We start from the raw sequence: 13,054 nt of genomic DNA, 5'->3' as shown, positions 1-13,054 counted from the left end.
AAGTTGTTACATTAACTTTTGTCTGTGTTTTCTATAGATTCTACACCTCAATGGTATAGTTAGGCTGTTAACCTGAAGGGTGTTCTGGTGAAAAGCTATAATAAATGGGTCCATGAAGTTCACTCCTCCCCTTTGTTAGCCTCCTCCCTTTCTATTATTCAGCTGATGCAAGACACTGGAAACTGTGAGTCAGACTGAAACACCACTTTTATGAAAGGGAGATCACTTGATTCCTCATGTAGAGAATGTACACAAAAGCATGTAACACCCAGAAATGGTGCAATGCAACTCATCATAGAGGCAACCACAACTGGACTGAGGTCAAAGATAACAAAACAGACATTAAGATTGAACCTCAGTATTAAGATCTTATTGAAATTGTCATTCCAGTGTTACATTGTTAAATGATATTGTTAAATCCACATAATTATATTGTTAAATCCACAAAATGAAAGTAGTTATATTCTGTTAGTTCCCAGATCATTGTCATACGTTTAGGGCCTCTTTGTAGCTCTCACACCAGCCTAACTCTGCCATGACCTGGAAGTAAACCCAACATGAGGTTTCCACTTATCTTCTCTTTTGTTTGAAACTATTAGGAAAATAATCTGATATGGAATAGTTTAAAAAAAATACCACTTCAGTACGAGCATGTGTTCAACCGCTGTGGAGATAGTCACACTACAGCCCAGTTTCTGCAAAATAGGCCTGTTTCTACTGATTACACTGACTCATTAGTTTATTCACAAGGTGGGCCAAATGTCTGTTGGCTGACCTTTAATGTTATCACAGCAAAAGCCCAATAGCACATGGGGGCATTTTGCATGTTGGCCTTCTCTTAGATTTGCATTGGTAAAACTAAGCAAACAATTTCCTTGAACACAAATACTGTATCTAAGCTGAATGCGCATTAAACTAAGTGCCTTAACTTTGCATGCGCTCGTCATGTGTGATGCTACCATCTAGTGGCAAAACCACATTTCACATGGTTGATAAAAAAGGCCCACAACACAAGCACTATTTTCAATGTTTAATGGAAACACGATCACAGAAATATACAAGCTTCTCCAGACAACATATGCCTTGAAAGAGGACCTCCAGGAAAGTATGGCTTTACCAATATCTGTAGAACTATCATACAATATGTTCATTTTCTATAGGTAAAAATATTTATTCTGTACAATTGCTATTACAATAAAACAGCATCTCACCATACAATCGCATAAATTGTTTTGGCAGTGAATATTGTTGGTCAGTTTAAATAGCATCAGCAAAAGTAACCAGTCCAGCACAGTGGATTCTCTACCTCCTTTCATGGTCCGTCTCTTCTTTTCCTCCACGTTGTCCTCAGCTCCTCTTGAAGAAGGAGTCCAGCGTACCAGTACTACCACCTTGGGAGCGGGGCCGTTTAGGCTGGGGTGTTGACTGGCCTCTGGCCCGCGTCTTCCCCCGGGACAACTGAAGGGCGCCTGCCCTGAGAGGGGGGCAGAAGGCAGTTGAAACAGAGGAAAAAGAGGAGGAATGAAGAGAGGTGTTGGTGGTTGTGCTTGTAGAGGAGAAAGAGTTCTGTAGGTCCAAGGCAAAGTGGTAGTCATTATGTTCAGGCATCTCCCAGGCCAGCACGTCCTGGCCACAGCACTCACAGGTCAGCAGGTCCTCTTTGGCCACACTGGCCAGGCACTGAGGCAGGTCAGAAGGGGGATAGTAGGGCAAGTCTGACCCCACAGACTGTTTTTCCTCTGATAGAGTACAAGTTCCCTCCCCAGACCCCAGAGATTGCTCCTTTGCTTGGTTTGAACTAGTGAGTTGAGTGTGTTTAGTGTGTTGTCCTTTTGCATTCGCAGTCTGCTCGTCACATATTTCAGCTCCCGGAGCTGTGTAACTTCCTGCTATTTCACACCCAACTGTGTCTGTTAAAAGTTGGACACTCCCTATTGTATCATATCCTACTGTGGAACATCTTGTTCTGCCTGTTGCGAGATTGTCGCTGTGTGAGGCTGCGGTTACGGGCTGCTGGTTTCTCCCAAGTGTCTTCCTCTGAAAGAAGGAAGTGATGCCAGTATAGGGGCTGGCTGATGAACTGACAACAAAAGAAGAGTGACAAGATGTACTAGAGACAGTTGAGGTTGTTGTTTTTTTCTCAGACACACTCCTCTCTACTACAGAGAAAGACACAGGAAAAGAGGAAGGCGGGACAAAGGTTCCATAGCCCCTATCATTCTCTTCTTCCTCTCCCTCCTTCCTCTGTTTCTCTGCAGATCTTTGGAAGAAGGACTGGATGGCGCCGGGTCTCTTGGGGGTGGAGTCCTTTGAGCAAGACTGAGTGGAGGCCTGGGTGGAAGTGACATCACTGGACAGGAAGCTGGAGATTCCTCCGGCCCCGGCAGAGGGTGAATCACTAAATTTACTAGCCGAAATGTGGAGCATGGTGAGGGGAGGAGTCCTGGACAGAAAGATACAGAAAGAAAGTGAGACGCATACATTCGAAAACAGCCAGCCATGGGAAATCAACGTCTCTGAAGATTAAGATTTCAGGGTGGCTATAGATGTAGTGTTCCAAACAATGGTGTTATATTTGCCATGCTGTCTAGAGTTGGTTGCATATATAGTTAATGTCACAGCAGACTTAATTTGTGCAACTTGCCATGCTGCCTGATGGTTCCCTGCTGTGTTGAGACTCTTGAGGATTGCGAAGCTGTCCGAGGAGATCTTGGTGGCGTCGTAGCGTGCCAATGAGCAGCACCGAGAGAAACTGCTGGGCCTTTTATCACCCAACTGCCTTACACCCACAGTCAACTGCTTAGCCACACGACCATTCTATACAGAGGGAGAGAGAATGAGTGACAGAAATGGAATGGAGAGGAGTGATAGGCATGCAGGTGGGGAGGTACAATTGAAGTCGGAAGTTTACATACACTTAGGTTGGAGTCATTAAAACTCGTTTTTCAACCACTCCACAATTGTATTGTTAACAAAAGTCAGTTAGGACATCTACTTTGTGCATGGCAAGTCATTTTTCCAACAATTGGTAACAGACTTTTTTCACTTATAATTCACCACAATTCCAGTGGGTCAGAAGTTTACATACACTAAGTTGACTGTGCCTTTAAACAGCTTGGAAAATTACAGAAAGTCATGTCATGGCTTTAGAAGCTTCTGATAGGCTAATTGACATCATTTGAGTCAATTGGAGGTGTACCTGTGGATGTATTACAAAGCCTACCTTCAAACTCACTGCCTCTTTGCTTGATGGGATTTTCATGGGAAAATCTAAAGAAATCAGCCAAGACCTCAGAAAAACAATTGTAGACCTCCACAAGTCTGGTTCATCATTGGGAGCAATTTCCAAACATCTGAAGGTACCATGTTCATCTGTACTAACAATAGTATGCAAGTATAAACACCATGGGACCACACAGCCATCATACCGCTCAGGAAGGAGACACGTTCTGTCCCCTAGAGATGAACGTACTTTGGGGTGAAAAGTGCAAATCAATCCCTGAACAACAGCAAAGGACCCTGTGAAGATGCTGGAGGAAACAGGTACAAAAGTATCTATATCCACAGTAAAACAAGTCCTATATCGACATAACCTGAAAGGCAGCTCAGCAAGGAAGAAGACACTGCTCCAAAACTACAACAAAAAAGCCAGACTACGGTTTGCAACTGCACATGTGGACAAAGGTCGTACTTTTTATAGATATGTCCTCTGGTCTGATGAGACAAAAATAGTACTGTTTGGCCATAATGACCATCATTATGTTTGGAGGAAAAAGGGGGAGGCTTGCAAGCCGAAAAACACCATCCCAAACGTGAAGCACAGGGGTGGAAGCAAACATCTTGTGGGGGTGCTTTGCTGCAGGAGGGACTGGTGCACTTCACAAAATAGATGGCTTTATGAGGTAGGAAAATTGTGTGGATATATTGAAGCGACATCTAAAGACATCAGTCAGAAAGTTAAAGCTTGCTCGCAAATGGTTCTTCCAAATGGACAATGACCCCAAGCATACTTCCAAAGTTGTGGCAAAATGGCTTAAGGACAACAAAGGCAAGGTATTGGAGTGGCCATCACAAAGCCCTGACCTCAATCCCATAGAAAATATGTGTGCAGAACTGAAAAGGCATGCATGAGCAAGGAGGCCTATAAACCTGACTCAGTTACACCAGCTCTGTCAGGAGGAATGGGCCAAAATTCACCCAACTTATTGTGGGAAGCTTGTGGAAGGCAACCCAAAACGTTTGACCCAAGTTAAACAATTTGAAGGCAATGATACCAAATACTAATTGAGTGCATGTAAACTTCTGACCCACTGGGAATGTGATGAAAGAAATAAAAGCTGAAATAAATACTATTATTCTGAAATTTCACATTCTTAAAATAAAAGTGGTGATCCTAACTGACCTAAGACAGGGAATTTTTACTAGGACTAAATGCCAGGAATTGTGAAAAACTGAGTTTAAATGTATTTGGCTAAGGTGTATGTAAACTTCCAACTTCAACTGTAGATTATCCTTCCGTCCCTCAGTCTCATGAGGGTGTGACCAGACAGGGAGGGATGAGACAAACAGAAGATGAAGTCCCTCACCAGCTCTCTGTCCTTGGTCAGTCTCTCCTCCAGCTCCAGAGCCAGCTGATAGAGCCAGTGCTGCACCTGCAGAGATAAGACAAGAGTATTTTATTCAGACATCAACAGACATAGAAGGAACAGAGCTCAACAGGAATCAACACGGGAGACTGGCCATAATCTACTGAGATGCACCAGAAGCAGACAGAAGAACAGATGGAGAGAGGGCGTGAATATAGCCAAGTACCTTCTCTCTGGTAGTGAGAGATGTCTTCCCAGGGAAGTTCTTGCTGCAGCCGATGGATTTAGGGAGTTGTCTGGGCTTCACTGCCTCAAAGTCAATCCCCCGACACATGTCATACAGCCACTGGCTGAAGAGAGCAATATTTCTTTATATCAATATGGGAACTACAGTGCCTTCGGAAAGTATTCAGACCCCTTGACTTTTTACACAGTGTTACATTACAGCCTTATTCTAAAATGGATTTAAAAAACCATCCTCAGCAATCTACACACAATACCCCATAATGACAAAGCGAAAACAGGTTTTTAGAATAAAAAGACATCTAATTTGTGTAAGTATTCAGACCCTTTGCTATGAAATTGGAACCCTTTGCTTAGGTGCATCCTGTTTCCAATGATCATCCTTGAGATGTTTCTACAACTTGATTGGAGTCCACCTGTGGTAAATTCAATTGATTGGACATGATTTGGAAAGGCACACACTTGTCTATATAAGGTCCCACAGTTGACAGTGCATGTTAGAGCAAAAACCAAGCCATGAGGCCAAAGGAATTGTCCGTAGAGCTCCGAGACAGGATTATGCCGAGGCAGAGATCTGGGGAATGGTACCAAAACATTTCTGCAGCATTGAAGGTCCCCAAGAACACAGTGGCCTCCATCATTCTTAAATGGAAGAAGTTTGGAACCACCAAGACTCTTCCTAAAGCTGGCCGCCCAGCCAAACTGAGCAATCGGAAAAGGGGCTTGGTCAGGGAGGTGATGGTGGTCACTGACAGAGCTCTAGAGTTATTCTGTGGAGATGGGAGAACCTTCCAGAAGGACAAACATCTCTGCAACACTCCATCAAATCAGGCCGTTATGGTAGAGTGGCCAGATGGAAGCCACTCCTCAGTAAAAGGCACATGACAGCCTGCTTGGAGCTGGCCAAAAGGCACCTAAAGACTCTCAGACCATGGAGAAACAAGATTCTCTGGTCTGATGAAACCAAGATTGAACTCTGGCCTGAATGCCAAGCATCACGTCTGGAGGAAACCTGCATAGCAAAGGGTCTGGATACATCCCTACAGTGAAGCATGGTAGTGGCAGCATCATGCGGTGGGGATGTTTTTCAGCGACAGGGACTGGGAGATGAGTCAGGATTGAGGCAAAGATGAACAGAGCAAAGTACAGAGATATCCTTGATGAAAACCTGCTCCAGAGCGCTCAGGTCCTCAGACTCGGGCGAAGGTTCACCTTCCAACAGGACAACAACCCTAAGCAACAACCCCAAGACAACGCAAGAGTGGCTTTGGGACAAGTCACTGAATGTCCTTGATTGGCCCAGCCAGAGCCCAGACTTGAACCTGATTGAACATCTCTGGAGAGACCTGAAAATAGCTGTGCGGCAACGGTCCCAATCCAACCTGACAGAACTTGAGAGAATCTGCAGAGAAGAATACAGAAACTCCCCAAATACAGGTGAGCCAAGCTTGTCGTGTCATACCCAATAATTGATGCTGTAATCACTGCCAAAGGCACTTCTGAAATGGTCCACCCACACAGACAGCGTGGTGAAGAAGGCACAACAGCGCCTCTTCAACCTCAGGAGTCTGAAGAAATTTGGCTTGTCACCGAAAACACTCAAACTTTTACAGATTCACAAACGAGAGTATCCTTTCGGGCTGTATCACAGCCTGGTACGGCAACTGCTCCACCCACAACCGCAAGGCTCTCCAGAGGGTAGTGAGGTCTGCACAACGCATCACCGGGGGCAAACTACCTGCCCTCCAGGACACCTACATCAGCCGATGTCACACTAAGGCCAAAAAGATCATCAAGGACAACAACCACCCGCGCCACTGCCTGTTCACCCCACTATCATCCAGAAGGCGAGTTCAGTACAGATGCATCAAACCTGGGACAGAGAGAGAGACTGAAAAACAGCTTCTATGTCAAGGCCATTAGACTGTTAAACAGCCATCACTAATATTGAGTGGCTGCTGCTGACAGACTCAAATCTCTAGCCACTTTAATAATTAATAATCTTGCCTATGCCGCACGGCCATTGCTCATCCATATATTTATATGTACATATTCTTATTCATCTCTTTACACTTGTGTGTATAAGGTAGTAGTTGTGAAATTGTTAGATTACTTGTTAGATATTACTGCACTGTCGGAACTAGAAGCACAAGCATTTCGCTACACTCACATTAACATCTGCTAACCATGTTCACGTGACCAATAAAATGTGATTTGATTCAACAAAGCACAGAGTAAAGGGTCAGAATACTTATGTAAATATAATATTAAAGTTTTTATTTTTTTTAAATGAGCAAAAATGTCTAACACTGTTTTTGCTTTGTCATTATGGGGTGTGTATTGTGTGTATATTGATGAAAAAAAATATTTAATACATTTTAGAATAAGGCTGTATCATAACAAAATGTGGAAAAAGTCAAGGGGTCTGAATACTTTCCGAAGGCACTGTACATTAGCCACCACTGGCACCAAATAGTATAACATCTTTAAGAGGATAGTTACTTTTACAACACCAGATTGCAATATTACAATTTTAGCTAATAACTTTAAATTATCCACAGTATTACATAAGTGTGGTTCATTGAGGAAGAGTGGTTTATATACTTCATGACATGAAGGAAGTGTGTGTTGTTTACCCAGTCTTGTCTCCAAAGTGCTGTCCCAGCTGGGCCTGAGAGAAGCGGGTTAGTTCCCCCATGTTCTCTACCTCCAGGGTCTCTGTGATGGACGCCCCCAGCTTACCCCCCAGGTTTCGGCTGGAGAGAGGAACAACAGGACCGGATCAGTCTATCTCTGAGTCTGTAAAGTTGATTCTGTATTCATCTGCATAGTCTGATGGTCCTGTAGTCCAGGAAAGATCGTATTGTATGTTGCATGTATATTGACGGATGTGTGTAATTGTGTCAATTCTCTTAATTTTCTCTCAGTTACAGCACACGGTTAGTTTTAACTAGCAGTACACTCACATTTTGCCAATGGGAAGTGAGTTGAAGAGCTCTGGAACAGAGCCTAATGGCAGGAGTGTCTGGCGGTTGGGTTTGTTCAGACCACAGGCTAGTTTAGCCAGCACCTGAGGAGACATGATAAATAAACAGACTGGCCTAGAACTGACAGCTGAAAGGACTGGCCAAGTTTCCACCATGTTGCTACGACCAGTTGTGTTCTGCCAGGATTCAGTGATCATGACAAAGGACACAAGTAAAGAAAGCTAGTAGAACTATTGACAGAAAGAGGTAGAACACACTGGTTGTGTTGAGAGGGGGAAGAGAGTACTGACCTTGTTGTGGGATATCCCTGCCGAGCAGCGGTAGCCTGTGTGCTGCTCCACTGCAGCCCTCATCTCCTCGACGATCACAGCCCCCAGAGCCAACTGCAGCTCTGCACAGCCAGAGCCGCCTGACACAGAGGACAGCCACTGCTGCAGGCCACTGGACCTTCGCTCTTCTGGGGAAAAACATGGAGAGGAGCACCATGTTAACATACCGTTTTACCCACTTCATATGTCTATACTTTATTCTAGTCAAGGCCTATCCTATATAACTACTGTTGTACACCCCTTTTCTATTCATATACTGCCCATAATGTCTATATACACCATCATATACACTGAGTGTACACAATATTAAGAACACCTTCCTAATATTGAGTGTCACTCCCTTTTGTCCTCAGAACATCCTCAATTCGTCAGGGCATGGACTCGACAAGGAGTCGAAAGCAGGAATGCTGGCCCATGTTGACTCCAAGGCTGGGTGTCCTTTGGGTGGAGGACCATTCTTGATATACACGGGAAACTGTTCAGCATGAAAAACCCAGCAGGGTTGCAGTTCTTGACACAAACCGGTGCGCCTGGCCTATACTGCCATACCCCGCTCAAAGGCACTTAACGATTCCGTGTTGCCAATTAATTCGCTGAAATGGCAAACATACACAATCAATGTCTCAAATGTCTCAAGGCTTAAAACTCCTTTATAAACTTGTCTCCTCCGCTTAACCTACACTGATTGAAGTGGATTTAACAGGTGACCTCGCCTGCACACACTCCGACTCCTTTTAGAAGTAAGAGTTATTTTGTACCTCCAGCCAACCGCAATCGCTCTATTGAGACATACTGCAGACTCGTTGAAAAAAAGATGTTGGGAATCTCTTTGAGAACAAGTACATATCTTTCCATAATTTACGTAAGGATGAAAAACAAGCGTTGCTTGACTTAGTCTGGTACGTCAGTCCTTACCCGCCCTGCTGATAAGGGTGGGTCAGTAGTAATCATGGATAGGACAGTTTATGTAAATGAGTGTCAGACAACTGCTTGACAACACCTTATCCAAGAAACTCAGAAGTGACCCCACTTCCCAATGTCAGAATACCATCTTTACTGTCCTAGATGGGTATTTAAGTTCTGGTCTAATCACCAAAAAATAACAACTTTTTGGCTATTCAACTCCCTAAAATTGCCACTTTCTATACTTTGACGAAATTACACAATAATGTTACAAAACCTGCTGGGTGCCCTATTGGAGCAGACATTGATCCAGTTTACGGCCCCTTTATCAACTTTTTTTAATCAGACCACTCACAGAACAGCTCCCCTCCTTTGTAAAGGACACCAGCAGTATGATCTCTATCATTGAATCTCTTGATCCTCTCCCTGAGAATACTTTGTAAATGACTTCTGATGTCGAGTCGTTATACAAGAATATTCCACACGAGGGCGGTATTGAAGCTATGGAACATTTTCTTCTGCAACGTGACCCTAATGAACAACCTTCCAGTGCATGCATTATAACATTGGGTGAAATAGTACACACACAACAACCATTTCATGTTTCTAAAGGATTTCTTTATCCAGATGAAGGATACTGCTATGGGATCCCCTATGGCTCCTAACTATGCTAATTTGTACATGGGTTACATGGAGAAACAGTCAATTCTCAATCCTCTCAAATGTTTCCTTGCCTAACATTATTATTTGGAAACGGTACATTGATGATATTTTTGTTCAATGGAGGGGTGATGCAAAACAGCTCCAGGCTTTTCTTAACTCTTGTTCTGAGCACCTGAGATTTACTATGCAATCTGAGACACGACAAATCAGTTTCCTTGATCTTTTGATTTTGTGTGAGGATAATGTAATATACACAGATTTTTACAGGTAACCTACTGATCGTAACAGTTTGTTGAGGGCTGATAGCTGTCACCCGCTTCCCTTGAAAAACAATTTGCCCTACAGCCAATTATTTCAAATCAAAATAATCATATGCCTGAGATCAAATTCAAGCAAAGGGGGTACAAAAATGGTCAGATTAATACTGCCATTGAGACAATCCAATCCAAAACAAATCAAGACATGATCTCTTTCAAGGACAGTCTCGCAAAAATAATCATTATTGCGTTCTTACTATGCACTATTCAAACTGCACATTAGAATTGGCACATTCTAAGATCTGATGACAGTATCGGTAATGTGTTTTCGGACCCTCCCTTGGTAGTATTCTCGCGGGGTAGAAATCTTAGAGATCAATGGGTAAACTCTGATTTACCACCCCAAAATTGCCCCGCACAACATCCATTTGCACCTCTACTGGATGGAAACTACAAGTGTAATGGCTGCGCTCAATGCAACAGCATGTACAAATGTAGATCCTTCAAACTGGGAAACAGATCCCAATTAAAAGGTGTTATTACGTGCTCCACTAAGGCAGTTATTTATCTTATAACTTGTCCTTATGGTAAACAAATTATGTGGGTAAAATGCAAATTAAAAGTATGAATCCCGGAGCATCGCAGAACCATTTGGTGCAAAAACTCGACGTACCCAGTTGCGGCCAACTTTTTGGAAGCGAACCACTATTTTGTCCCTTCATTATATCGGCATCGAAAACGGTCACCCTCCCTAGGAGAGGGGGTAACCTTGATAATTTATTGTTAAATGAGAGGCTGCCTGAATCTTTCATTTAAAGACCCTTGTATTTAGCCAAATTATATCTATGATCATATGTTTCCCATCTATGCTTTTTATATGTTGTATTTATATCTGCAAATTAACCAATGAAATCAAGCCACACCCAGCCATTATTACAGAGACCTGTGTGTCGTTTGAAACTATATTTAAGCAGTAAGGCCCGAGGGGGTGTAGTATATGGCCAATATAACAAGGCTAAGGGCTGTTCTAATGCACAACGCAATGTGGAATGCCTGAATACAGCCCTTAGTCGTGGTATATTGGCCATATAACACAAACCCCCGAGGTGCCTTATTGCTATTATAAACTGGTTACAAATGTAATTAGAACAGTAAAAAAAATATGGTCTCATATACCACAGCTTTCAGCCAATCAGCATTCAGTGCTGATTGTATTGTTGGGTATTCCTGCACTGTTGGAGTTAGGAACATCTGCTAAATATGTGTACGCAACCGATAAAATGTAATTGACATGTTTTATTTGAAAGTCTGCACTGACATGGTCTTTGATTAGAAAACCCAGGGATGTGGACAGATACAGGATATCAAGATACCACATATATAAAATGAGAACACAGCACTAAAAGAGATAGGCCTAAATATTTTTCTGAAATGCTAAAACTCAACACTCATTTAGAGTTCTTGGGGTAAACTAACCCAATGACGACCGCGGTTTAAAACCCACCTTTATCACTTGTGGTGTCCTGTGCTGCCTCTTCCTGGTCAAGAGGAGCCCGTGGGTAGCCCTGGACGTGGCTGGTCTTCAGGAGCTGAGGGTCTACCTGCTGGTCAGTCATGCTTTTCAATCTCTGCTGTATCGCAGCAGTCAGGTCCATGTAGGCCTCGTCAATACTGGCCCTCTCGAGCACAGCGAAGCGTGACATCACCTCAAACACCTGTACACTCGCCTCCCGGTAACTACACAGGGGGTGACAGTTAGCTGGTTAGCACTGCAGGCTTTCCGAAGGGGTTCCTGGGGATTCACTTAGTCACCGAAGTCATTTAAAATATTGTATAATAGACACTTACTGGGTGAGGTCTGCCTTCCCACGTGACTCTCTGACCCTTGCAACCTGGAGATCTGGGCACAGTTTCTTGGCATCGTCTGCCCACATGTTCCTGGTGACACCATGGGCCCTGGCCTCATAACTCACAGCTATGATACTGGGTAAAGATAAAGTGTGAGAACATGACTTGACTATGATATTCTGAACAGTCCATGCAACAAAAAAACTGTAATGTATGGGAGCGACAAACGTTTTGCAGAGCTGAGAACCAGTCGACGTAGGTATGCATCACAAATCAGGACCAGCCTGAACTAATGTTTAATTCCACTGACACTCTCCATTACATTATAATGGACACTGAAGTTAAACCTTAGCCAGCCTGACCCATACAACTAAGAAACATGGGGTAAGGGCGAAACACCTACGAGTCACTCCCACTGTCCCATTGCCCCTAGGTCTACATGTTTTTATTCTGGATTGACGTGTGTATGCTAGCTACGTCGCTCTCAATCCCATTGGCCTTGGGAAGGAGACTCTGTGTCGGTGACTCACCCGCCTCCCTTCCATGTCTTGTACTGTGCGACCACACACGGTGTGTTTTTCAGCGCTGGGTTCAGCCTCTGTTCCACTTGCACGTAGAAACAGTCCATATCCACCAACGCCACAACCCTCTCCTTCCCATAATCCATTCCAGAAGAGATGCGGAACGACTGGACAGCACTGGAAGTTAAAAACGAATTGTTATGGTAGAATGCATGTTAGCTAGCTAGATAAAGCTACAGACGTACATTATATATAAGTTAGTTAGTTAGCCTATCTAATAGCTATCTAGATTGCTAAATGTCAAATATGTAGCTTGAAACACACAACGTTAAGATATTACTGTAGCTAAATAGCGAAGGAAACAAATTAGATAACATTACATTAATGCTACATAATGTAACTATGCCGCGCCCCGAATAATCTTCTTCGGTGGGGTTTAATGGCGGTTGGCATCCAATATTATTGGTGCATTACCGCCACCAACTGGACTGGAGCATGAATATGAATCCATTATACTTTGTGATGCAAAAATGGAAAAGGGGAAAGGAAAAAAGTACCCTGCCAACTAACCCTACACTCATTAAAACCCACGACCCCATTCCACTATTTTGACCCGATCCTACACCAGGATGACAGCCTGGGAGAGTGGGACACTATCATTCAACACACCCTGTAACTCTTCTGCTGCAAAATCTCGTCATCCCACGTACTGTACTT

General features: G+C 43.5%; 1 protein-coding gene across 2 annotated transcripts; it reads right to left on the bottom strand.

Annotated features, from left to right (window-relative positions):
• Positions 1–1,017: 1,017 nt before the first annotated feature.
• polh (polymerase (DNA directed), eta) lies at positions 1,018–12,812 on the bottom strand. Of its 2 annotated transcripts, XM_024424874.2 has the most exons (11): positions 12,718–12,812; positions 12,347–12,514; positions 11,817–11,951; positions 11,473–11,705; positions 8,107–8,273; positions 7,796–7,899; positions 7,466–7,585; positions 4,813–4,936; positions 4,587–4,652; positions 2,645–2,817; positions 1,018–2,443 (listed from the first exon to the last, which is right to left on the bottom strand). In XM_024424874.2, the coding sequence occupies exons 2-11, from the start codon at positions 12,481–12,483 to the stop codon at positions 1,348–1,350; spliced, it is 2,355 nt and encodes a 784-aa protein (XP_024280642.1). In that variant the 5' UTR covers positions 12,484–12,514; positions 12,718–12,812; the 3' UTR covers positions 1,018–1,347. The 2 variants fall into 2 exon arrangements, with proteins under 2 accessions (XP_024280642.1, XP_024280643.1); XM_024424875.2 differs by lacking the exon at positions 12,718–12,812 and having other exon boundaries at positions 12,347–12,711.
• Positions 12,813–13,054: the final 242 nt, after the last annotated feature.

The sequence above is a fragment of the Oncorhynchus tshawytscha genome, linkage group LG06 (assembly GCF_018296145.1).
Source record: "Oncorhynchus tshawytscha isolate Ot180627B linkage group LG06, Otsh_v2.0, whole genome shotgun sequence".
In the NCBI taxonomy this organism is placed as follows: Eukaryota; Metazoa; Chordata; class Actinopteri; order Salmoniformes; family Salmonidae; genus Oncorhynchus; species Oncorhynchus tshawytscha.
Note: the sequence above shows the minus strand (reverse complement) of the source record. Positions and strands in the feature narration are given on the sequence as shown.

Bases quoted from the DNA above. Each gene is read 5' to 3' on its own strand.
- polh (XM_024424874.2), bottom strand. From the start codon at position 12,483: ATGGATTATGGGAAGGAGAGGGTTGTGGCGTTGGTGGATATGGACTGT. The intron at 7,586-7,795 runs GTGAGTGTACTG...TCCTCTCTCCAG, and splicing joins TCACTTCCCATTGGCAAAAT to CCGAAACCTGGGGGGTAAGC. The intron at 4,653-4,812 runs GTACTTGGCTAT...TTATCTCTGCAG, and splicing joins CTCTCACTACCAGAGAGAAG to GTGCAGCACTGGCTCTATCA.